Raw genomic sequence first — 25874 nt, 5'->3', positions numbered from 1 at the left:
TTACTCCTGGTTCCTGTAGTGAATCCTTTTAGAGGTGATGTTTCCTCCTCCGTGTGCATTCCTTGCTTGTCTCCTTTATGTTTTAGAAGATTTTCATAGGTTCCATGTGCACTTTAGGTCAGCCCTGACCTGGTATTTGTCCACATCTCCTGGGACCCCATCATTACTTTATCTGGATGCTTTACCTCAGACATTAGTCTGGAAGACTAGGTGATGAAAGTTCACATTACCAACTAGGGACACGCAGCCTGAGGGGTTGGGGGTCATTTTGTGCTGTGCACATTTCTTCTCTACTCTTTTGGCAGAGCTGTTTCCAACATGCCCTGTCTTATCCCTTCTGGTCTCTTCCTTGTTCTTCCATTCTCTGTGTCCATTCTTTGTTTGTCCTAGATCGAATGGTCCAGCCACTCCTAAAGACTGTTGGCTGTGAGACGTGGGCTCCCTGTGTGGCCTCTGCCCGCCTCCTGGGGCCCAACCTCTTCTCTAGCACTCATTCACTAGCCGTCGAAGGCTGTGAGATGGGTCCTGTGGGCACGTCCGCCCTCCTTGCAGCACCATGCTGCTTTCTCAGGAAGGAGAGCTGTGAGTCAGCCTTCAATCTGGCTCCACTGGCACTCTACCCAGCAGAAATTCCTCAAAGTTGGTGGCATACTGATGGCATTCTTTCCTATTTTCCAATGCTGAAGCAGATCTCCCTTATTTTTATACTCCCTTGGTCCTTTCTGTCACTTGCAGAAGGAGGTAGCTTAGGTGGGAGTTGGACATCTGTGCTCAGCTTTACCATCTTTCTCAAAAGTTTCACAGTTAACACTGTTACCCATACTTTGTACTTTGGAATACAGATATATGACAGATCCTGAGCATTTCCTTTTCTGTGGCCCCCTTAGAAAATTCCTTATATATGCTGGCCCGCATCATATCTGGTTTTATATTTTTTCTGAACACTTTTCCTCTCCCTTTCAAATTTCAATTTAGCATCCTCTTGATCAGATGGATAAATGCTCCCAGAAAACATGGTGTTCCAGTCTTAGGGTGGTGAGTGCCAGCCCTTTCCAGGGGCTCATCTTCTGGCTTCATAAGCCATAGCCTGGGCTCCAGCAATATTGATGGCGTTTCCCACATCCTCCTTTCTGTGCCAAAGTTATGACCTTCAAATGGAAACAGAGAAGTAACTGTCCTCCTGCCCCCAAGTCCTCAGTCTCCTTTCTAAGCCTTGTGTTGCGCTAGAGCCATTTTGGATTCCTTCTGGCACACAGGCCCTCCCGTGTGAATCAGCAGACGTGGGCAGCAGGTGGTGGGGGAGAGGGTGGCAGAGGCCCCCATTGCTGCTTGGCCAGCAGCCCCAGGAAGACAGCACATCACACCATTTGCCATATCAAGTCTGGGAACAGCTGCCTGCGTACCCTTGTCAGGGATCCACCAAGCGCCACACATCTGCTCCTTCCGGGGACAGTGCAGAGATTCCTCCCACCATGGATGCCTGTGAATTCCCTTTGGGGTTTTGTGTGGTGTGGAATAGCATTCTCCTGAAGAAAGCCCAAAGTACCTACCCTTCGTGAGAAGATGCACCCATCAGGCTTAAGTTCCAGAGGCACCAGTAGCTCTTTCCTCCCTTCTCCCAACCTCAGTATCACCACTGTTACTGAACACTGCCATTGACTGAAGCTCAGCCATGGAAGATGCAGCGTGTCATCAGTTTATTTTAATCTGTGTAACAATGTTAAGATAAGCTGTGGTTATGCCCCTCTTACGGGTGAGGAAGGTGCTGTGAGAATTCCCTTGTTGGCCTGGGGTGGCCCAGTACGAGGCATAGCCAAGCACTTCCAGTCTGCAGCCAGCTAACTCCAGACTGTGCTCTTTCCTCTCTCCCACTACCTTCGCAGAGGGGAAAATAGAACCGCAGGCCCTTGTTGTGGGTTCAGAGCTGGGGTCTCCTACTGTGGGCCAGTGGGCCAAATCCAGCCCCCTGCCTTATAAATAAAGTTTTATTGGACATAGCCATGACCATTATGTTCTTGTTGTTTATGGTGGCTTTTGCAGTGTAAAGGCCGAGTTGAGTCATTGTGACAGAGACCGTATGGCCTGTACAGCCTAAAATATGTATTATCTGGCCCTTTCCAGAGAACTTTTGCTGACCATGGTTTACATCAGGTCTGTGGATAGACTGGAAGTTAAATCAGATGCTCATTACTTCCCAGCTGTGTGACCTTGGGCAACTGACTTAACATCTCTGAACCTCATTTTACTTACCCATAAACTAGTCATAACAATACCTTTGGGCTTATTCCAACGGTCAAGAGGAGTGAGATGACATGTGTGAGGGACTCTGCGTATGACAGGCACTCAGTAAATATGCGCTGTCATCGTTCTCTCTCTCACCTGCCGCAGCTGTGCAGCCTTCTCCACTTTCGCTCCGCAGCTTCCTTTCCGGAGCATTCTGACATTGCTGCTTGAGAACACTTCATCGTCTCTAATGCCCCACAGCACAAACGAAGCGCAGATGCTTCCTGAGCCTTCTCCTCAGAATCCTGGGCAGCAGGCATAAGTGATGCTCACCTCAGGCAGATGAATGGGGTGTTCTGTTGGTCTCATTCATTCGGTCACTGGTCACTGAGCCAGACCCACATGCTGAAGTCTGGCAGGGCCTCAGCAGGGCTGCACATCCTGTAGGAGCTCTCAGCCTAGGGCCAGTGTGTGTTAGTGTTAGTCACTCAGTAGTGTCCGACTCTTCGTGACCCCATGAACTGTAGCTTGCTGGGCTTCTCTGTCCATGGGGGTCTCCAGGCAAGAACACTGGAGTGGATTGCCATTTCCTACTCCAAGGGGATCTTCCTGACCCAGCATTCAAACCTAGGTCTTCTGCACGGGTTAATAGCCACAACAAAAGCCATAACCATGGTGCATCCAGATTCTGGTCCCCTTTGGAAAATTCCCCTTGCATTTGCAGAGTAGATACCTGTTCCCCAGCATCTGCATGCTGCTCCCAGGAAGATGCATTATAGAAACTGCTTAGCTTAGCACACCTTCAAGCCCCACTCTGGGCTCTTGGCCTGCTCAGCTCTTTGATGCATTGTCCACCCCAGGACGTGGTTGGCTCACCTGACCTGCCACCTCCCTCCCAGGACACATACTCAGCACCTCTCTGGGCTGGGGCTGTCTCCTTGGGCTCTGGGCCAGGGCAAGGGCAGACTGTCTTTTCCAACCTTGGAGGAGCCGTTGACAGCTTAGCTCCTCTCCATCAGTCCATGAGGCCTTGGCATTCTCCTCTAGCCACCTCACTAAAGCCAAGGACATATTGTGATATGTGCTGTTATGGGGGTGTGGGTGACGTGAGGAACTTCCCAGTTCCTCCAGAACTGGGCCAAGAAAATGTAGGCCTCCAAGGGAGGAGCTGAGAACACAGGCATTCAGAAGGGTGAGCACAGCTCATTGGAAAATCCAAAAGGACTTCATGGAGGAGAGGCTATTTGAAGTGGAGCTCAAATAGTGAAGAAGTACTTTGAACAGGACCAGGGGAGTCAACCACTGACTGACAACAGTGGGAGTCAGACCACCCATGTGCCCTGGAAAATGCAGGGAAGGAGCAGCCTTACTGGGGCTGGGAGGAGGGGCTGCTTGACAAGGGCTGTAACTAAGCCAGGGAGCAGGTAGGGAGAGATACTGTGAGCTCTTTCTCCTCCCACCCTCTGACCCCTGCCATGGCCTCCCATTGGCACTTTGACCCCTGCCAGGACCTCCCATTAGCCCTCTGACTCCTGCCAGGACCTCCCATTTGGTCCTCTGACCCCTGTCAGGACTTCGCATTAGCCCTCTGACTCCTGCCAGGACCTCCTATTGTCCAAGCCTACCTTGGTCACTAAAGTCACAGGATGAGGGAGTGCAAGTCCTGCCAAACGGAAAAGTCAAATTCCAGAAATACAGTAGCAGAGAGTAGGCTGGAAAGTGTGGGTGAGGGCAACGGACACATGATATTATACTAGTTGGCTTAGTGTATTGGGAATATGGATAATAAGTATCACTTTTCTCCTTTTCTTAGACTTTCCGTGAAGTTTAGAAATTACTTGGACAAGCTTAAAGTCTTTGAGTCAAAAGGTTACAACTTGTCTGAGCTGGTAGGAGGCCTTGCACAGAAGTACCCTGAAGCAAGCAGCTGTCCTTGAGTTCTCAGCATAAGAGGTGTCATTGTTTAAAAACAGAGAACAAACCACTGGCTTAAGCTGAGCCAAGGTGAATGTGGGTGAACCTGGCCTCAGTCAGGCTCCCTTAAGAACCTGAGACTTGTGCAAGGTTTATTGGGGAATGCTCAGAGGAGGGAATGAGGTGGAGGAAAAAGTTGACACAAAATGAAGTGGTAATAGAGGCCTGAGCCAAGCCCGTGGGGAGGGAGCACTCTGGAGATGGGCTGGCCCTTCAGAGTGTCCCAAATCGAGACAAGAGGCTGGACTGGGCATTGGGTACAGGCTGCCCTGGGGAAAGGGGTGTGACCTTAGACAAGGCTACCCCCTTTAGTTAAGGGCAAATCCCAAGGAGATACACAGATGTGAATTGTCAGTAGCCAACAATATGTGAGTTGTCAGAAGCTGGGAGAATGAAAATTTCCAGGAGTACACTGTAGTATCCATCACCAGGCCCTTGGGAAAAGAGGCATTTAGGCTAAGTTCAGTTCAGTTCAGTTCAGTCACTCAGTCATGTCCTACGCTTTGCTACCCCATGGACTGCAGCACTCTAGGCCTTCCTGTCCATCACCAACTCCCGGAATTTACCCGAACTCATGTCCATTGAGTCGGTGATGCCATCCAACCATCTCATCCTCTGTCGTCCCCTTCTCCCGCCTTCAATCTTTCCCAGCATCAGGGTCTTTTCAAATGGGTCAGCTCTTCACATTTGGTGGCCAAAGTATTGGGGTTTCAGCTTCAACATCAGTCCTTCCAATGAACATTCAGGACTGATTTCCTTTAGGATGGACTGGTTGGATCTCCTTGCAGTCTCAAGAGTCTTCTTCAATACCACAGTTTAAAAGCATCAGTTCTTCAGAGCTCAGCTTTCTTTATAGTCCAACTCTCACATTCATACATGACTACTGGAAAAACCATAGCCTTGACTAGAACCTTTGTGGGCCAAGTAATGTCTCTGCTTTTTAATATGCTGTCTAGATTGGTCATAACTTTCCTGCCAAGGAGTAAGCGTCTTTTAATTTCATGGCTGCAGTCACAATCTGCAGTGATTTTGGAGCCCCCCAAAATAAAATCTGCCACTGTTTCCACTGTTTCCCCATCTATTTCCCATGAAGTGATGGGACCAGATGCCATGATCTTTGTTTTCCAAATGTTAAGCTTTAAACCAACTTTTTCACTCTCCTCTTTCACTTTCATCAAGAGGCTCTTCAGTTCTTCTTCCCTTTCTGCCTTAAGGGTGGTGTCATCTGCATATCTGAGGTTATTGATATTTCTCCTGGCAATCGTGATTCCAGCTTGTGCTTCATCCAGCCCAGCTTTCTCATGATGTACTCTGCATAGAAGTTAAATAAGCAGGGTGACAATATACAGCCTTGACATACTCCTTTTCCTATTTGGAACCAGTCTGTTATTCCATGTCCAATTCTAACTGTTACTTCTTGACCTGCATACAGGTTTCTCAAGAGGCAGGTCAGGTGGTCTGGTAGTCCCATCTCTTTCAGAATTTTCCAGTTTGTTGTGATCCACACAGTCAAAGGCTTTGGCATAGTCAATGAAGCTGAAATAGATGTTTTTCTAGAACTCTCTTGCTTTTTCCATGATCCAGCGGATGTTGGCAATTTGATCTCTTGTTCCTCTGCCTTTTCTCAGATTGCTGAGAGGATGAAATTCACTCCAGGATTATCCTGTTGTGCCCTCTACAGCCTGCTTGCTCTCTGAGGGCTTACAGTGAGGGGTGGGAGAAGAGGGCTGAGAAAGAGTCAGGGGAAGAGAGGCAGGCTCTGGGGAGCCATTGGCCCCTCTGCCATCACTTCCTTCCCCGACCTGCCCCCCACATCTGAACTCCTGGAGGAAGAAGAGAGTCCAGGTAGGCTAAGAAGGAGGGCTTCAAATGCTAGGCTGTAGGATGTCCAGGCAGAACACTGGAGTGGAGGTCAAAGAACCCACCTTGGAATATAGAACTAGAGAGAAAGCTGTGCTTTAAAAGGGCAATGAGGCCCCAGGGTCTGAGAGGAGTCCTTTAAGCTCCACCATGAAGTGAGTGGGTGGGCCTCGGATCCAGGTGCTTCTCCAGCTTATGGAGCTGCATTAGATGGTCTGGTTCCTGCAGGGGTGAACATGTGCCTCCTGGGCCATCCTCGGCAAGTGTCCCGCTCAATAGGGCACAGACTCGAGAATCCCAGACATTCCTTGGGGATCCAGCCATCTTTCCTGCCTGTCCATCTGATGCCTGAATCCCTTCTCTAGCAACCCCACCTCCACTTGCACAACTGCAGTGGTGGGGAGCTCACTCCAGTGTAGGGGAGGCCCTTCCATCCCTAGCTTGCTCTCTTGTTAGAAAGTTCTGCCTCGGCAGGAGCTGAAATCTATTTCCTGGTAGCTTCCCCCACTGATGCTGCCCCTTCCCCCGGCTCCCAGATGTCATGCTCTTCCCCTAGTGTTGGTGACAGCTCCTTGGGACGGGCAAGGGGATGTCTCACAGGCCCGGACTTCCTGTCCACCTGGCTCCCTCCTGTCCCTTCACCCACTCCTCCAGTGACAGGGAGCAGGCATGGGCTCAAGAAACCAGAGAAGGACTCTGTGTTCCACATTCCTTAGTGCTCACAGGTGTGAGTTCTCTAATATTGCTGCTCTATTTTGGTGTCAGAGGTGCACTTTGCATCTTGTTGATTTCCTATAGAGGTTTGTGTTCATCATCTTAACTGGATAATATTCCTGTTTTATTAATATCTAAATGTTTCTGTAAATATTGGTTTGGTCCCAGGAGACCGCTGCAATTAAAGCCATAGGCACTTTGTCACAGGAAAGCAACGCGGTTCTGAAGGCTAATTTCATTTCCAACAAGTCGGTGCAGCCTGACTTCAGGGACCGCCAGCAGAGTGGTGAGTTCCTTGGGGCTGCTGGCAGAGGGAAGATTGCTGGCTGGGGAGTCCAGAATAGGAGGTCATGCCTTATACGAGAAGGGGGCCTGGGCCTGGTCCCCCTTCCTCAGGCAGCCCTGGTCTGGGCCCTGGGGATCTCATGATGGAGGGTTGTAGACTTCAGAACAGCCTCTGTTTAGCCAGGGAGAGTGGCCTTAAGCACAGGACTCTGGAGTTTAGTGGGGATGGCAGTAGGTGGGGGGTGGTCACCGCTATCTGGGAAATGAGGGAAAGTCTCCTGTACTCAGGGGTGATTGAGGATGTGTAGGATTTCAGATTTCCTATTCAAATCATCGCAAACTTTGTGGCTTAAAGTAGTACATCTATTATCTTATGGTATTAGAGCTCAGAAGTTTAAAATCTCTCTCTCTCAGCCAAAATCAAGGTGTCAGCAGCACTGGTTCCTCCTGGCAACTCCGGGAGAATCTGTTTCCTTGCCTTTTTCAGCTTCCAGAAGCCTCGTTTCTGTGGCTCTTGGCCCCATCCTTCATCTTCAAAGCCAGCAGGTGGACTTGTTGGACAACCCCCAGCAGGTGGGAGCTGTTGGAAGGGCTGATGTATCTGGGCAAAGCTCAGGTCACAGGTCCCCTCAACCCTGTGCCTAAGTAATGGGAGGACAGAAACTGTCCCAGGGGACACTATCTGCCCTCAGGTCCCTTGAGTCCCCACAGGGTGCCCACAGAGACCACAGTCCCATCCCCAGGCCTGGTCCTCGCATCAGCAGGCTGTGTCTTCAGGCAGAGGCATGCAGCCCAGCCCCTGGGCATTTGTCGCAGCCCTGCATGACCATCTCAAGATATAGCATAAACCCTCCTGGGCTCAGAATATCTACACAATAGACTAGATGAACAGTGTTCATTTACCCATTCTCTCATTCATCTCACAGCTTTGAGCACCAACTGCATGCAAAGCGTGATGCTGGACCCTGGAAATAAAACGAAGCGCCACCCCTCCCCACTTTGCGGCACTGCCATGGTAGCTGGGGAAGGGATGTGACAGCCTTGGTGCTTGTGGTCAGCTCTGCAAACCAGCACAAAGCCAGTGACCTGAACTCCTGAGCCCTCCACGGAGGCTCACGAGGCTGGTGGCCCCCACAGAGACCCCCATGTCTCATAACACTGCCGCTCATGGTCTGCTGCCTGCTTTCCTGCTCTTGGTAACTCTGGGGAAGTGAGAAAAACCATATTTGGAAGGAACAGATAAGTGGCCATTGAATAAAGGGAAACTGGGGTTCCTTCAGGAAACCTCAGCCTGTGATGTGAGGGTGTAAACAGGACGAGAAGCCTGGGCTTAATTATGGGGGTGTGGTTTGAACCAGCGAGTCACCAGGTCTCAGCAGGCCCCAGGTGTGTTAGTTACTTGGGGCTTCTGTAATGAGTCACCACACACTGAATGGCTGAAAGCAAGAGATATTCATGCTCTTATAGTCTTGGAGGCCAGAGTTCTGAAATGAAGGGATCAGTGAGGCCATGCTCTCCCTGAAGGCTCTCGGAGAGAATCCTTGCTTAGCTCTTCCAGCTTCTGGTGGGCCCAGGTGCTCCTCAGCATGTAGTTGCATCGCTCCCATCCCTGCGTTTGTCTTTACATCACCCTCTCTCTTACACCTCTGCCCAGGTCTCCCTCTGCCTTTCTCGTATAAGGACACTTATCACTGGAGTTAGGGCCCATCCAGGTAATCCAGGATGATCCTTGAATTAATTACATCTACAGAGACCCTTTTTCTAAGTAAGGCCACTTGCATAGGTTCTGATGATTAGGAAGGGACACACCTTTTTGGCCATCACCATCCAACCCACTGGCTCTGCAGTGTGAACGCGCAAATGTCATGCGTGTGCAAGTATCACATATGTGCAGTAGATCCCGTACATGTTCACTTATGTACTTGCCCTTTTCAACAAGTTTCAGTTGTACTGAACTCCACCTATAGGTTATTAAGAGCTAATAGAAATCTGAAAATTAGATGGCTCCATTTTTCAAAAGGAACAGTTTCTTCAGTAGGTGTTCATCAGTTTTAGAAAGGTAGAAATACAGTCACATGGATAACTTCTCTGGAACTGTAAATACATGCCTCGATTCTTTGAAAAACTTCAGAGCTTACAGAGGGCTGCTTTAGCAACTGTAAAATTCAAAAAGGCAAAGAGTGGGGGGATGGCGCAGGTAAGGTATTGAAACTTACTCTCCTAGAACCACAAACATTGATGGTGAAAGAAAAATGCCCTCTTCAGCATCCTGACGAGCTTCTACTTGCACACCTGTGATGACAGGGTGCTCACTATATACCAAAGTCGCCTACTCCACCGTTCGAAAATTCATTTGGCTTTAAAACAAAATCTGCTTTCCTGCCTCATCCATCTATTGGTCCCGTCTCCAACACAGGGGTGGCCTCCGTTCCACGTGACAGTCCTTCAGTGTTTGAAGTCGTCCATCACTTCCTGCCTTAGTGTACTCTTCTCCAGGCTAATCTTTTAATTAGCTTAAATTAATGGTGGTTCTTGGGGAGCTCCAGCCCCAGTAAAAGTGACCTGAATATTCAAAGATCTGAGTGTTTCAAATGCCTGTTTATCCTAATTAGCATCTTAACTACAGCAGTGCCCTCTGCCTCTAACGAGCCACATTTTCGCATGTTCCATATTTTAATGGATTTTACTTGAATGAACTGTTTAATCAAGTGAAGACACATTTCATGAATGAATAGAAGTAAATCTATAATTATACACTTTAGTCAGGTAAGAGGAGTGACATTTCGGCACAATCTAGGGCTATATATAGCGAGTGTATTTGAATGACAAAGTAGGTTACCTCAGCTTCCATAGGAGATCTGGGAATTCGCTTTGCTCTCAAGTTCATTTCGTAACCTAATTAGAATTTTCGAAGAGTTGTAAAGCGCAAGTGGTGCAGACCTGGCTCTCCCCATCTTTACCTGGATTTCTGCCTTTCTGGATGATTCCACAGCTGGTGCAGTGGCCTCCTTACGGAAGGTGTCGGGGGAACTGCGGACCCACAGTGTCCTGGGGTCTTGATAGTCCCCGAGGCCTCACCTCCACTTTCTGCTTCGCTGTTTCCATCAGAGCCCTCCTGGCCTGGGACATGTGGCACGAATGTGAGAAACTGCAGTTGTAACAGTCCTTTGCTGCTCTCTTCCTGTCTCTCTCTCTCATCCCCTTCTCCCTGCCTTCCTTCTCGCCGTTCTGCCTTCTGACGTGGTCAGATCTGCTGGTGCTGCTGGGAGCCAGGAGTAGAAAGATCTGAAGATTAAAGAAGGTCCATAATTGTTGATTGGGGCAGGAGAGAAGGCCCAGGTGTAAAGGAAGATGGTGCCTAGGTGCTAGGTAGCAGTCCAGAAAAGGATGGAGCCCAGAGGCTAGGGAGTGACTGGACAGGAGATGGAATGAAATGAAACAGGAGCCCTGAGTGAAAACCTGAGGTGTAAGAAGGCCTCGCCACACCGGCCTCCTGGCCTCAGGCTCCTTCCACTACCTTGCTGGAGGAAGAGGGGTTCCTGGGCTGCAGTGGGGGCTGTCTAGGGGAAGGGAGTTCATGGGCCCTACCTGTGTGCGGCAGAAGGTTGCAGGCGGACAGGAACCTCCAGGGCATGCAAATGTGGTCCCAGGAACCTGAAGCCGGGACAACAGCCTGACCCCCAAGGCAGTCATTTAGGGTGGAGCACACAATGCCACTATTTCGTAAGCCCAGTCTCTAGGTGATTTCCAGAGAGGGAGAAATCACCTGGGCAACTGGGTGTGTTAGCGGAGAGGTGCAGCCTCAGAGCAGGGAGGGGGCCTGCAGATGGCCTGGACTGTGGCCTGCTCAGAGGTAGTGACAAGCCTCCCTCATAGGACAGGGTGGACCCACTTATGCCTAAAACGGGTCGCATGGACTCAGCCACGCTAAGCCAAGAAATTCTCCCGAAGAGTCTGTTCACCTCTAACTCTTCTGATTCCGTTAGCTTTTCGCCTTTTCCTCTGATCCCCTTCTCCTCCAGCCTGCCCTCACAGGACCAGCTGTGTGTCCCCAGTGCCAAGCCTGTGGATACAGGCTGTGTGCGCAGTTGGAGTGAGGCCATTGTGATGGCTTCATTGGAGTGACAAGTCCCTGTCACCCCTTCTCCCATGGTCCATGAACTAGCTGGGAGGGAAGTTGTGGACTGACCCCTTGGACTCGAGGTTCAGACAGTTGATCTGACCTGATGGCGTGTTCTGCCACTGGCCTGAGCAAGACGGTGCTCCCAGCTCTGAGCTTTCCCCTAAAGCCGCTGACTCTGCCTGGCTCTTCACTTCTTTCAAGATGTTGGATTTCCCTAGGCTTGAAATATGAGTTTAAGTGTTAAAATTCTTGGATTTGGATCTGTGATTCCCAAGGCTGTACTGGAATCCCTGAGGAGTCATTGATATCACCCCTTGTGACCTTTGTACTCCCAACCCCTCTGCCACCATGTCCATGGTCTTTCTTAGAAGATTCTTGGTCCCTATTGTAGCCACACCTCTCTCCTCTGAGCCTGAGCCATTTTGTCATGATCCCTGATAAATGCAACTAGAACTGAGCCCAGCACTCCTGGTGTACTCTGAGGTGGACAGACTGGAGGGTGACTGTCCCTTCCATCGTTCTAGATGAGATGTCTTTTCAAATGTGGATCCCAGTCCTACTCACCCTTTTGGCAACTGCCTTACTTACACCAACACATCCTGGTCTCCTAATCAAGGGGACAATATCCAAGCCATGGAAAGCATTTTTTTTCATATCATTTAATGGATCACTTTAAAGTTATCCTGTCTCGTTTAGGACAGTGGTCCTCACACTGAACATATGTCAGAATCACCTGGAGGGCCGATTAAAACACAGATTGCTGGACCCCACCCCAGAGTGTCTGACCCAGTGGGTCTCAGGTGGGCCCGAGAATTTGCCTTTCTAACAGGTTCTCCTAGGTGATGCTGGTGTTAGTTACTAGGCCAGGGCTGCACTTTAAGAACCACTGCTTTAGGGACAGGCTTTCTGGTATGACTTTGTATCCACAGTCCATACCAGTTCTTAAGGGGAAAAAAATCAACAGCTGTTTCCTCTAAGCCTAGTTTTTATCATCTATTCCTAGAGTCCTGATCCCCTGGTTCTCCCTGCTGCCAAGTGAGTTGGGTTCCTTCCAGATTGCTCCAGTGGCCAGGGCCAGAACTCATTGCTCCAGAAGCAGGGAGAGTTCTTCCCTTAGGCAGCCTCAGCCCTGTGAGCTGGTCCTGAGAACCCAGGCTTTGCGGACTCCCAACCCTTCCTAGTCCTCCTTGTGGCAGCACTCAGGGTCCAACTCACCTCATTGCATTGGCAGCCTGACCCTCCCTTCCAGGTGATGGGCAGCCTTCTTCTCCATCCCCTCCCGGCCCATCAGCACCCATCTCGCTCCCTTACTCCCAGGATGGCCAGGGCCTTTAGCAAATCAGACTCCTGATGGCTGCCTCCGGAGGCCCCATATGCAGATGAGGGCCCAGGTGGACTCCGGCTGTACTTGAGCATGTGTGTATGTGTGAATATATTTTATTTTCTCGAGAATTAAGTGTTACTCCTTTCCAGGAAAAACATATTTCTGCTTTTATAGTGGAGGTGAATAAAAAATAGGATTCACTTTGCTGAAATGCAGTTTATAGCAAGCTGATAAAAGACATTGGCCCCATAAAACAAGAGATACTTGCAGTACCAGAATGGGGAAAAAAATAAAAAAGAAAGGTGTTTTTTCTAACTTAGTAATCTTTGATCAGTGCTTTGAATGATCCTTCCATCTACATGTGAGAGTATGAATTTATTTCCTTGTGAGGTAGATCAATTGCATTATTTCTTTACCATGCTTTGGTTATTTAAAAATACCATTTAGTACTAGTTTTTTTCACTTGTTTTCCCTAAAAATGTCCATTAGAGTAAATACTCCAGCTGAGCAGACTTCTTGGTGCTGAAATTATGGTCAGTGAGTGGCTGATGGCACCAACCGTCTGTTCTGACCTGTTCTGGCTCATAAGCCTCAGGAGCTGTCCACATCTGGCAGGATCCAAAAGAGCCAGCTTGAGACCATTCAGAGAGCACTGGCCAGGGAGTCACACCTCAGCTTCCTCATTTGTGAAATTAGGGGTGAAATGAGATGACCTCTAGGGTGTTTGGGGTTGGTTTGTTTTGAGTTCTGAGCGCCTATAAAATATTTTTTTCTGCTCTCATTCCCACACTTATTTACAGCTCTCAGATAGATATTTACAGATAGATACGCCAAACCAGTGACAGCCTTGATGCTGGGTCTTATACCTGGAAATGATCATTCCAGCTTTTAGGCAACATAAAGAACTTTAGAATTTACAAAGCCATTTCTCATCCTTGGTGTTTTTGCTGGGCCCTGTAAGTTACATGCTGTATAACTCCCATTTTATAGGTGAAAAGACAAATTCAAAAGAGCTCGAGAAGTTTCCTTCAGTTTGGGTGGCGAGGACATGGAGAGCCAGGGCTCAACTGTGCATGCCTTAGGAGTATGTGCACTGGCTGCTTTGCCTTCTGGCAGGGCTAAGTTTGCACACGTTAATGTTGCACATCAATAACTGTCGGTTCACAGCACCCCCATGACACATAGACCTAATAATGGAACCCCACCTGCATCCAAAAAGGATTTGACACAGCAGAAATAAACCATAATGGCAAAGTCAACTTTTTTTTCAACCAACTAGTTCCCAATCTACCATCAAAATAGAGGTAAAAACTAAAGATGGACAAGGTTCACTCTGATTGAGACAGTTTCATTCTTCTTACAAACGTACGCATCATAAAGTATTTCAAGCATTCAGCAGAGTGCAGAACACTAAACACCCGTGGTCTTGCTACCCAGAGTTAGTGTGTTCACGTTTTCCTCTATTGGCATCATATTTCTCTTAAAAAAATGAAATACAGCAGTTCCCACCACAACCCTTTTTGTTCCCCTTCTGTGTGGGGGCTTCCCAGTGACCATCCTGCAACATTCAGGGGCAAATTATTCAAAACATTTTGATATATACATTGGGAGGATCTATCAATTGTTGAGACAAGAAGTACTTTTTTTATCATGGTAAAAAGTATGTAACATAAAATTTACCATTTTAACCACTGTAAAATTTACAGTGCAGGGACGTTAAGTACCTTCATATTGTTGTGCAAGAAGTACCACCAGTTACCCCCGAAACTTTTCATTATCCCAGACAGAAACTTTGTACCCACAACTCCATTGCCCCATTCCCCAACTCTAGAAACCACTACTCCCCTTTATGTTCCTATGCACTTGACTACTCTAAGTGCCTCACCTAAGTGGAATCATACTTTTGTCCTTTTGCATCTGGCTTATTTCACTTCGCATAATGTCTTCATTCATACGGTAGCATGTGTCAAAATTTCATTCCTTTTTAGGCTGAATAATATTCCATTGTCTGTATAAACCACAGTTTGTTTATCTGCTCATCTTTTGATGGACATTGCTTCCAAAAGATGGTTGCTTCCACCTTTTGGCGTAGTGTTGCTATGCATTTGGACACGAGTGTCCAAATACCTCTTTTGAGTCCCTGTTTTCACTTCTTTGGGGTATATACCCAGAAGTAGAATTGCTGGATCATATTGCCATATGATGGGAAATTTTTAGAGTGCACAAATTTCCAGTTTCCAGTTTATCCCCATCCTCATCAACACTTGTAGGGTTTTGGTTTTTGATAAGAGCTATCTTAGTAGGTATAGACAAGATGTGCTTTCAAAGCTCATCTTCAGTTAAAGAGGAAGAGACTGAAATGCTAAGAGGGAAAGGGTCCCTCAGAGATGCAGAGGTCACAAGCAAGTCAGTGACAGAGCAAGACCTGGAACCTGGGTCCCCAAACTCCCATTTGGTTGTTTCTACTAAAACACAGTCTAGTTTCCATGGCTTTCTGTTCAAGTGTATATAGTCATAGACATGGACCACATACAGATTTCAGATTTATTTGTTTTGATCCTAACTTTTTTTTAAATTTGAAAATAGTGTCAACATTTTAAAATGTGCTCATGCTGAGATGTTCAGTGCTGAGATGCTGTGTGTGACTGTAACCCACCAGGCTCCTCTGTCCATAGGATTCTCCAGGCAAGAATACTGGAGTGGCTTGTATGTCCTTCTCTAGGGGATCTTCCTGTTACCACTAGCGCCTCCTGGGAAGCCCTTTAAGATGTGAGGGATCCTACTTTTTTAAAAAAATCTAGAAACTTCCCTGTAGTCCAATAGTTAAGACTCATGCTCCCATTGCAGAGGCATGGGTTCAGCCCCTTGTTGGGGAACTAAGATCCTGCATGCTGTGCAGTGTGGCCAAAAAATAAATAAAAATATAGATTTCTTATTTCTCCCTTCCAAATCGGAAGGTCTGGTGATTCTGGACCAGCATTCTGGCATAGCATGTTTGGAGTTGAGCGGCAAGCGCTGTCTTTAGGTGAAGCATTAGTTTGCCACGCTGTCACCAGCCCTCACCACTCCCTAGTACCCTTGCACACAGACTGCTTCACACACTGGCTAGTTCATATGACACTGGAGCTTGCAGCTCTCTGCTTTAAGCACGTAGATGTTAGTCATTCTGTGTGTCAGCAGATACATCGATATGTTTAGCATCACAGGCTGGTTCCGCAGCCCCTCGCCCTCTCCTCTGTTTTTGCTTTGTCTATCTGAATATCTCAGCTATTTCCTCACCTTAGAAATGAAGTAATATTGCAAATAAATAATGAAAAATATAGAGAAGTATTTGAATAGTCTAATTTGGAGACAGTGTGATGTATTTGCCTAATCTGATTTGGAGATGATATTAAACACCAGCATGAAAGTCCAGCAACTTGCATGCTTGTCTTAATTCTTCCAGGAAATTCCTGGGCAACTTTAGTAAGCCCCTTCCCTGTCTGGCCTCCTTCTGCTTGTGTGTCCTCAGGGGAGGGGAATCTCCAAAGTCCCAGGGGGCAATCTACTTTTTAATGAAGATAAAACCCACTCCTTTTTCATATTGGTGGAGAAAATCACCTCACCCATTTGAGCCACTTCCCAGACCCCTGTGAAGTGGCCCTTCCTATGACTGCTGGCACACCCACCCTCTGCTCTCTTCTTTGCTGGCAGGTGAGAAACGACCTGACTGGGGTTCTGTATGGTGAGGACATCGAGATTTCAGACACCGAGAGCTTCTCCAATGATCCCTGCACCAGTGTCAAAAAGCTGAAGGTAGGTGCAGCTGGCCAGGGCCTGGAGGCCAGACTTATGGCATGCTCCTGGGGTTCACCCAAATCCCTGACTTTGAAGGAGTCTTGAATTCAGGCTGTTTCATTTTGTCCTTGGCATTTGAGATGTGAGGAAAAGCTCCCAGGAGCTGGCTGTCCCTTGCTTGTTGTCCAGCACTGGCCAGAGGCCTGCTTGCCAGGTGCATGGCCGTGTGGAATTGCTGGGTGATTTCGTATCTCTCAGCAGAGCCTGAGAGGCAAGCAGGGCACAACAGACATCACTGGCACCCACTCAAGGACAGGCTAGTGGGGACACTAAAGACTCAGACCTGGCCCCTGCCTTCAGGGAACTTCCTTCCTGCTGTGAAGAGGCTCACAGTGAGAACCTCTCTTGCCCAAACCCACAGCAAGGAAGTAATGTGGTTGGAAGTGAAAGCTCAGGCTCCTGACCCCCTCCAGTGACGCTCACTCCAGGAACAGAAGGGTCAGCTAGATGTTTGCAGTTGTAAGTAGTCCCCAGCTGTCATCTGCGCACTCATTTCCCGACTCCCCACACTCATTTCTCAAACGCCATGTTTGCACCAGACCCTCTCTTGGGTTCACAGCCATCATCAGGCCTGCCTATGTCCTCAGGTGTCTGAAGGCAGATACCTCCCAGGGAAACCAGGAACAGAGGGGCTGGGGAACAAAGGGAGAAAGTGACTCATCCCACCCAGGAGAGGATTCAGACACAGCTGCAGAGAAGGGACAGCCGTGGAGGATGGATAGGGTGGAGACCCGCAAGGTAAAAATCAGAGGGCATGGTGGCCATGCTCACTGTGTATTTGGGATCAGCGGGGATTCCAGGAAGCTGGAGTATCGGGATGGGGACGTGGGAAAGATGCCAAGGCTGGAGATAGAGTTTGGAGCCAGTTTCCAGGAGCCTTGAATGTTGAGCTAAGAAGCTTGGTTTTTTATGCCAGGCAGCGGGGAGCTGCTGGGGGTTGTACATAGGTGCATAGTTAGAGCTGTCACCCTACTCTTCTATTCCCCATGACCACACTGAAAGTAGCCTGGGGCCTCAGTTGCCAACTGCTGACATGTCCCTTCTCTCTTGGCCTGATCCCAGATTATACTGATCAGAGCAGGTGGTAGTTTAGAGCTTATGAAGCCCTCAGTTCACACATGGGGAGACTGAGACACAGAAATGGGGACAAGGAAGCAGAGCACCAGTTGTTTTTCGCCTGCTCAGCAGCAGACACCACATGGGCACGTGATAGTTCAGCCCCAGAAGCCTCTACCGATAAGGAAACGGTAGTAAGGAAGGGCCTGCTGGCAGCCCGGGTGTGTGCTCAGCTCTTCCCCCATAGGCCGTGTGGTCTGAGGGTGCACTCGGGTTGTGTGGGGCCCAGAGCATCCAGAGGGGAGGAGTGCCTGCTCTGCAGGGACCACCTGGGGTGATCGGGATCCTGGTGCTGCGCTGACATTCTCCTGCCACATGCGGTGTCTCCCCAGGGTGGGCACTGGAAAGAGCTTCCTGCACCCGAGAGACCCAGCAGAATTCTGTGGGCTTTAAAATTTAAAGAGCCTTTGCGTGTGGAGCAGACGCACTAGTTGAAAGTCTACGAGAAACTGGGGATAGAACTTGGTGCTCTGCTCATCAGCCAGCCAACACCACCAGAAGCAAGAGTGATCTGAATGCTGATGGAAGTAGCAGCCAGCCTTTCCAGCGCCCTGAGCAAGGGCTAGAGCTCTTGGCTTCACCTGCCCATTCAGCCCTCCCCAGAGCCCTGAGACAGAGGGAATTTTTGTATCCTCATTTCACAAATGGGGAACTTGAGGCTCAACAAGGTTAAGTACTTCACCCCCAGTCACCCAGCTGGAAAGTGGTGCGTTGGAATTCAAACTCGGATGTGGGCAACACCATGGTCCAGCTCCCCCACCGCCCCGCACAGCTGCGGTTCTGAGAGAGGGTTCCAGCATCACAGAAGCCCGGGAGAGCAGAGCCAAGAACAGCACGCTCAGTCTCTTGGCAAAGGCTCCCCTCAACATGGAGTGCTCTTCCCTCACCACCTGCATAGCTACTTCTCTAGTCTTTTCTCAGTTGTCCCCCTTTCCCAGAGGCTTTGCCTAAAATTTAAATCCCGGGCCCTCACACTGCCACTCCCCCTTTCTGTTAATTTCCTCCATTTCACTGATGGATATCTGTAGCTGTTTCCTGGAGCTGCCATAACAAAGCACCGTAAACTGGGTGGCTTAAAACAACAGAATTTTATTCTCTCACATCTCAAGGACAAAAGGCCAGGGTCAAGATGTTGGCAAGCCCATGCTCTGTAGCAGGCTTGGAGACTCTTCTGTACCTTTCTCTAAGCTTCTAGTGTCAACTGGCAATCCTTGGCCTTCCTTGACTTGCAGCTATGAACTCCTTTGCCTAAACCGACATTTCCCCTCTTTCCCTTCACATCATTTTCTTCTTAGGAAACTAATCTTGGAGGATTAAGAGCCTGCCCTGCTCCATTATCACCTTACCTTAACTGATTTCATCTATTTATTAATACAATGATGCTGTTTTCAAATGAGGTCACGTTCTGAGGTATCAGGGGTTAAGACTTCAACATATCTTTGGGAGATGCAGATCACCCCATAACAATATCTGACCTCCTGTTCATTTTCCCCAGTTGTTTTGCCATCTGTCTCTTCCCACTAGGATGAAAGCTCTAGGAAGCAGCAGTTTCTGTATGTCTGGATCACTGTTTTATTTCCCACCACCTGGAACCAAACCTAATTTGCTCGACAAATTTGCTGAGTGGGCATAAACCAAATACCAAATCTGGACAGACAAAGCCAACAGAACACAAGGATAAACTTCTGGAAAGCTCAGAGAAGAAGCAAATATCTGGTGGGGTAAGATAGAGAAGGAAGTACAGCAGACAAGGAAGAAAACTAGTGACTAGCAGAATTAAAATCTGCTTTGGAGGTAGCAGAGAGCAGAGTTAATACCACGAAAAATAACAATCAGTAATATGCAAGACAAACTTGAAATGCTTTCCCAAAGTTCAGAGGAAATGGTCAAAGAGATCAATCTAATGAAAGGAAAGATAAGTTATGGACACTGGAGAAGGGAGATGCTAAAGGAAAACTGGGACAAAATAAACAGAACCAAAATCTAAAACAAAATAGGCGCCTGAGTATCAATAAGCTCAGCTACTACCCAGATCTTGGCTTCTAATACCATTCTCCAGGGAAAGAAACCAGGGATCCTTGGAGAAATGGCTTACCTGGGACTGGGACAGGAAACATACCAAATGATCCTGGAGCGTCCTGTAGTGCCAGAAGGTTGAGGACGTGCTCAAACCACGTCAACAACACACACTTATTTGGTAGGGGGAGCGGTGTCAGAGTTGTTCACCAGCCACCTGAAGTAGCCACTGAAAGAGCTCCCAATGGCCAGAACTGAAACATTTGAGCAGTAAAATAAAAGTAGTATTGGCTTATAACCCAAAGTATAAAACAAAAGCCCATGACTGACTAGGTAAATGGGAGAGAATATACAAATCTTCTGTGCCAAAGAATTCCAAATAATTTGTATAGACATTTGAGGCCCAAGGAAATGGAGCAGAAGTACCCACTTGTTGAGTGTCTTCCTTCCAAAGAGCACAGGATGAAAAGGGGGAAAAGAAGAGTAACTTTAGAGTGGAAGAACCTGACCAATGCTACCTTGGCCAAGTGACCAAGGTCAGCATTTACATGGTAAGTCCTGTTAATAGTATATACCTTTGATATGATCCCCCAAACCTATAAACCCAGTCTAACAATGAGAAAAAACATCAGGTGAATTCTGGTTGAAGGCCATCCTGCAAAATACCTGACCAGTACTCCTCAAAACTTTTTAGGTCTTCAAAACTAAGGAATGCCTGAGCCAAAATGAGTCTACAGAGACATGACAACAATATATAATGTGGTATCCTGAATGGGATCCAGGAGGAGAAAAAGGACACTAGAGGAAAAAAAAAACCTAAGAGTATCTGAATAAAGTATGAGCTTTAGTTAATTATGAATGGATATTGATTTATTAATTATAACGAATGCACTATATTAAAGTAAGATGTTAATAATAGGGGAAACTGGGTGAGAGACATATAGAAATTCTCGATACTTTCTTTGTGATTTTTCCATAAATCTAAAACTATTTTCAAGAAATTTATTTTAAAAAATAAGCAACAAACTTAAGAGGATTCAAGAGAGAACTCCTAGAGTGGACCATACAAAATTGCCAATATTGAACTATTTTCTAACTGCGAAGTCAACAGTTTCTTAAGGAAATGCATAGACTATATATGCAGACTAGCTGGCCTTTCTACATTCTAGCAGAATTGGTGAAAAGAGAGTTATACCCAGACACATTTTGTTAGAAGTTTTGAAATACAAACACAAAAGGGAAAATCTGCAAGTACCTAGGTCAGAAGAGAAAAAAAAAATTGCCCACAAAGGTACAAAACCAGTCTACCTTGACTCGCCTGCAGCATTCAGTCCCGGAAACGACGGAGCAGCTAGGAGACATTTTCCCACACGTGAGGTTCACGTGATGTGCTACTAGCCAGGTGCCCTTGAAGTTAACCTTTGAAGTCCTATGTCAGCCTGCCTTGAACAACAGCTAACTTTATAGCTGAGGTCCTGACAGAAGCAGGTGAGCAGGGATCATGGAAACCGTAGAGAGAGCTAAGTAGTTGTTATACAAGTGTGTGCAGATGCAGAAGTTCATTTTGAAAGCAAATATGAATATACATATAATACAAATAAATACTGTAATAATAGTAATTGAGATATAAAAACCCAAATTCCATTAACAGAGACCAAAATGTGAGTTAAAAAAAAGTCCTGATCTTAATTAGAAGTGGGGTTCAAAAGAGACTATTTTGCTTATGATTTTCATAATTAGAAAAATATAAGTTTAAAGGCTTTGAATAACTTAGTAGCAAATATGTTAATACTATAACATAAGCAGAACCCGAAGCTCCTGAATCACAGAAGATAAAAGCAAAGAAAATCTAGTCCACATATCAAAAACCAAAGCAAACAGGAAAACCAGAAAACAAACTAATAGTGAAAATCAAATATAGTCATTCTGACCAGAAATTCAAATAGGTCAAACTCCCTATGAAGAGGCAAAATCTTTCAGGTTGTGTTTTAAAGAACTAGCTATAGTTATATTTACAACACAGTGACACAGAAAGGTCAAAGTTAAAAGGTCAAGCAAAGGTATAGCAAGCAAACCAAACTGAAGCAAGGATCCAGTGTTCACATTAGAATACAGAGATTTCAAGGTATAGGCATTGACCAGGATTAAGTGGTTTTCTATAGATAAAGGTACAATTCACCCCGAGAATAGCATACTCATGGGCCATTATTGCTCTAAATTACATCTCACTGAACTGTATAAAGAATGGCCTGTTAAAATACCAAGAAGTGACACAGACACAGTAGTATTGGGAGCCACAACATTTTTCTCTCAGTCTTGGACAGATCAGCCATTCAAAAATAAGCAAGAACATAGAGGAACTGAATAATGGGATTAATCAGGCTGATTTAGCAGATATATATCAAAGTTTGTCTAAAAGAAAGTCAGGAAATAAAACCATCTCTGTGAGATGAAGACCCCAGGCCTTTAAGCTCGCTCTGGATGGAGCTGTTTTGATCAGGAATGTTTAATGTAAATGGTCACCAGGCTGGGCTAGGAGGCCACCCCTCACAGGGCCCTGAGTATTTCCGTGGTGCCCACGCTGAAGCACAGGACTGTGTCGGGGAGAACGTCAGGCTCCAGATGTGTCCTCTGTTCATTTTGAAGAACGCATTCCAGGACACAGTACTGCATAGGGCTCTTCTGTCTTGCTGCAGAAAGAGTTCAGAGGCAGAGTGATGGGTAAGGGAAGCGTTTTTAGTACAGGGTGCTGTGAGAGACACAACTGCGCAGGCAAGGGAGTGCTGCGCTGAGAACTTACTGGCCTCTGGTTTCATAATCAAAGGGAAAGTGAGGAGGTGGAGAAGGCCACCTTCTTCCTCGTACTTGAGTAGACCTTAAGCTTCCAACATCACTTCTTTCTCCATGTTGGGGAAGGGAGTTTTCTTGTCCCTGCATAGTCAAACTAGGACTGTTGTGGAGCTATGAAAATGAGCAGGAAGGTGGTAAAATATGCTAAAATATGGTAAATCATCTCAGGTTTCGGTTTAAGACCATCTTTTCTCTATATTTTTGTTTCTAATGTTCACAGAGGAGCATGTCCTAGGAGTCATTAACTTACTTGCCTCACTGAGCAGAATGTGGGTCTTATGCCACCAGTGGGGCACGTCTCATGATTCTGTTGCATTCGTTGCTAAGCAGGACTGCTCTCTTGATGGATCAGTCACTTAGAAGATCTCCCATACTTTTTTCTTTATTTATGACCCGTTAGTGGGATTAACTGTTTAATTGCCTCCTTTGTCCCTTTACGTTGTCCCTATCAATTTCAGGAGCAGCCACCAACCCATCATTCAGGATTCAGACTCCAGGGGAATCTCCCTGTTTTATAAATCAGATGACTGGCAACCTTAATTCCATCTGCAATGTTAACTTCCCCTTGCCATGTCATAGCATGTCCCCAGCTTTCAGAGATTTGAACATGGACATCTTTGGGAAGCCATTACAGGAAGGCCACAGAGACAGGTCTTGAGGAGGACTGTTCCCCACTTTGCTGCATGGGAAAGTCCTAGTGGGAATTACTCTCTACCCCACGGGCCATAAGCCCAGCCAGACTGCCTGGACTTGAGGTTCATACAAGTACCCCAAGGGGACTTGAAGCTACAGAATAAATGTGGTGCATCTTCCCAGCAGGCCAGCTTTTCTCAGAGACATGGGAAGAAAAGCATTATTTTTATCTTCAGGTGAACATAGATATGTTATCAGAATGCTAAATATACATGAATTTTCAAGATAAAATGATAAACTTTAAAGAAATGCCATGCTTCACCAGGGCTGCTGGGGCTGTTCCCTCTTTCACTCCCATCCTCAAGAGTATATGGCTCCTGATTATCTGATTTTAGGGACACTTCTGGGGAAGGAAAAATAGTCTAAGAAAGACTAATTTTAGCTAAATGAAAGAGAATACTCATTCTGGATGTGGAATCAGTCTGTCAGAGTGGGGGGAACTTTGGAAATCATCTAGGCAAACCCTCTTAGGCTTATCCCAGGTCTCATAACCAAAGTGAGGGGACAGGAGCAGGCCTGGGCTTCTGACCCTTTCACCAGTGCGCCCACTGCTCCAGGCCAGGCTGCCTCCCAGCCCACATCATGGCTGGCCTCTAATAGCTCAACCATCTTGTGCTCATTGCACGGCACCCCTTTCTACAACATTGAAGATGATATCTTTTGACTTTTCAGCTACCTAGTGGGTAGAGTAAGCTGTAGAAAGCCAGGAAGCTATTAAACGTGGGCTTAGACAGATGTAAAGGTGTCAGGAGACGTCAGATAACTCACAGGTCAGTGTCAGGGTCAACCTTGACCTTCTAGCAGAACCCCCACACTGCTGTCACAGGGAAGCAAGATGGGTGGCTTTCTGCTTTCCTGCTCTTTTAAATGCACATCAGCTATTTTAATGTCTCAGGATTGCATTTGCCCCTCAAGTCCTTCCACTTCAAAATCCAAGGTACTTGTGTCATTGCAGCAGACTGGGTGTGGAGCCCCAGCAGCCCAGGCCCTGGGGGGCGGGCCTTCTCAGCTTGGGAGGGAATATATAAGGATGAGTGGTCAAATGCTTGGGCTCTGAGGCCAAACTCACCTTGGGTCGAGGCCAAAGTCACCACTGCTTATCCCTGTGACCTGATGTCTTAGGCTGAACTCTCTAGAAACAGAGTCTGAGACCCTTGTGAAAGAGATTTAACGAGAGTGTGCTCAGGAGAACCGGAGAGAAGCGGGGTAGGGCAAGAGGGGAGCTGGGTCAGAATGCCTTCTGGCTGGTGACTGGTTTAACCCAGCCCTGCTGGCTCTCTGACACACAGTCTGCACCACAGAGCTGGTCCCACCTTTCAACAAAGGGGCTAGAGTTTCCTACTGTGTGAGTCAGTCACTGGCTGCTATGGAGGGTGAGGTGCAACATGACCTTCCAGGGCCTGGAAACTCCCCTTGACTGAGGGAGGTTCTCCAGGAAAGGGAGGGACCTGGTGGCAGCCCACCCTCACGGCAACTGGGTTGGTGCTCCAGCCCCCGAGGAGGGGGTCCCATGGGACCACCAGCGAATGCTGTGCCGAGGCTGTGCACTTAAGGCTTTGAGGGTCAGTTTGCACATGAGACTGTCCAGAGTGGGCATATAATAGCACCTACCTCCTAAGGCAATAGCTAGAAAGAGTTCAGGAGCTGTCATTTGTGAGGGTTATACACTAGTGCTTTGAATTGAGTCATGCTTCTTAAGTGTTATTTTTGTGTGTTATTTTGTGTGTGAGCTCCCTTTAAGGGCCCCAGGGGAGAAGGCAATGGCACCCCACTCCAGTACTCTTGCCTGGAGAATCCCATGGACAGAGGAGCCTGGTGGGCTGCAGTCCGTGGGGTCACTGGGAGCCGGACACGACTGAGTGACTTCACTTTCACTTTTCACTTTCATGCATTGGAGAAGGAAATGGCAACCCACTCCAGTGTTCTTGCCTGGAGAATCCCAGGGATGGGGGACCCTGGTGGGCTGCCGTCTATGGGGTCACACAGAGTCAGACACGACTGAAGTGACTTAGCAGCAGCAGCAGCAAGGGTCCCAGAGACAAAGGGCTTCTTTCTAGACAACAGATGAGAGGAGCCAAGAAAAAGGAAAGGAAATCCACCCAAGGATTGGACTGAGCACACCTTCTGGGGCCTCCCACCCCATGGCTGTTCCCTTCCATGTTTGCGCTCCCCTATGAGTTGGCCTGTTGAAGGTATAAACATAGGTCTCCACTACCATCCATGACCTTAGATCTAGCCCTCTAAGAGGAAGCTGTCATTTGTCTGATCACAGGACATCTATGTTCACTCTAGACAGCCCCCTGCAGAGCCAAGCAAAAGTCCATGATGGGGACTTCTGAGACCCTGCCCTCTGCCATGTTCCAGGGTTTCTGACGTCACAGCACTGTTCTGCACGCTCATCCTCAGACATGGTCGTGGCTGTCCTCCCCTACCCTCTGGCAATCCTTCAACTGCCCCCTAAGCCCTTTCACCTGTAGAGAAGAGTGCCTTTATACCCCTGGCAGGAAGGTGGGTGGGTATGGCCAGAAGTGGGTCCTCTGCCAACAAAGCTCTTTCCTTTCTCTGGATTTTAAGGAAACCATACAAGTTATACAACATTGAAAAGTGTGATTCTGGAACTTTTGTGATAGTGTGGGTATGTTAAAATGTTTAAGATTTCCCCCAATCCAAAATCTTTCCCTTCACCCCTGAATCTTCCAACAAACTGCTACTCCAGAAAGAAGAACCAGGTATATCTGTAGTTTTTGTACTCCCAGGAGAACTCCTCTGCCCTGAGAGTACACATATCCCATTTTGAGAACACCTTCAACTCTTTATGCTTCTCAAGGCACCCCCCAAGTATCACTCCAGTCACATTTC

At 47.5% G+C, this 25874-nt stretch overlaps 1 protein-coding gene across 1 annotated transcript in view; it reads left to right on the top strand.

Annotated features, from left to right (window-relative positions):
* The window catches only part of GABBR2 (gamma-aminobutyric acid type B receptor subunit 2), a 367358-nt gene that overhangs the window by 173803 nt on the left and 167681 nt on the right, over positions 1-25874 (top strand). Inside the window, exon 4 of the mRNA XM_068974355.1 lies at positions 16197-16298. Within this exon, the coding sequence (XP_068830456.1) occupies positions 16197-16298 (102 nt within the window). The remainder of the gene's footprint in view (positions 1-16196; positions 16299-25874) is intronic.

This window comes from Capricornis sumatraensis, chromosome 6 (genome assembly GCF_032405125.1).
Source record: "Capricornis sumatraensis isolate serow.1 chromosome 6, serow.2, whole genome shotgun sequence".
NCBI classification, from domain to species: Eukaryota; Metazoa; Chordata; class Mammalia; order Artiodactyla; family Bovidae; genus Capricornis; species Capricornis sumatraensis.
The sequence above is the reverse complement of the archived record's forward strand: the minus strand, read 5'-3'. Positions and strand labels throughout refer to the sequence as shown.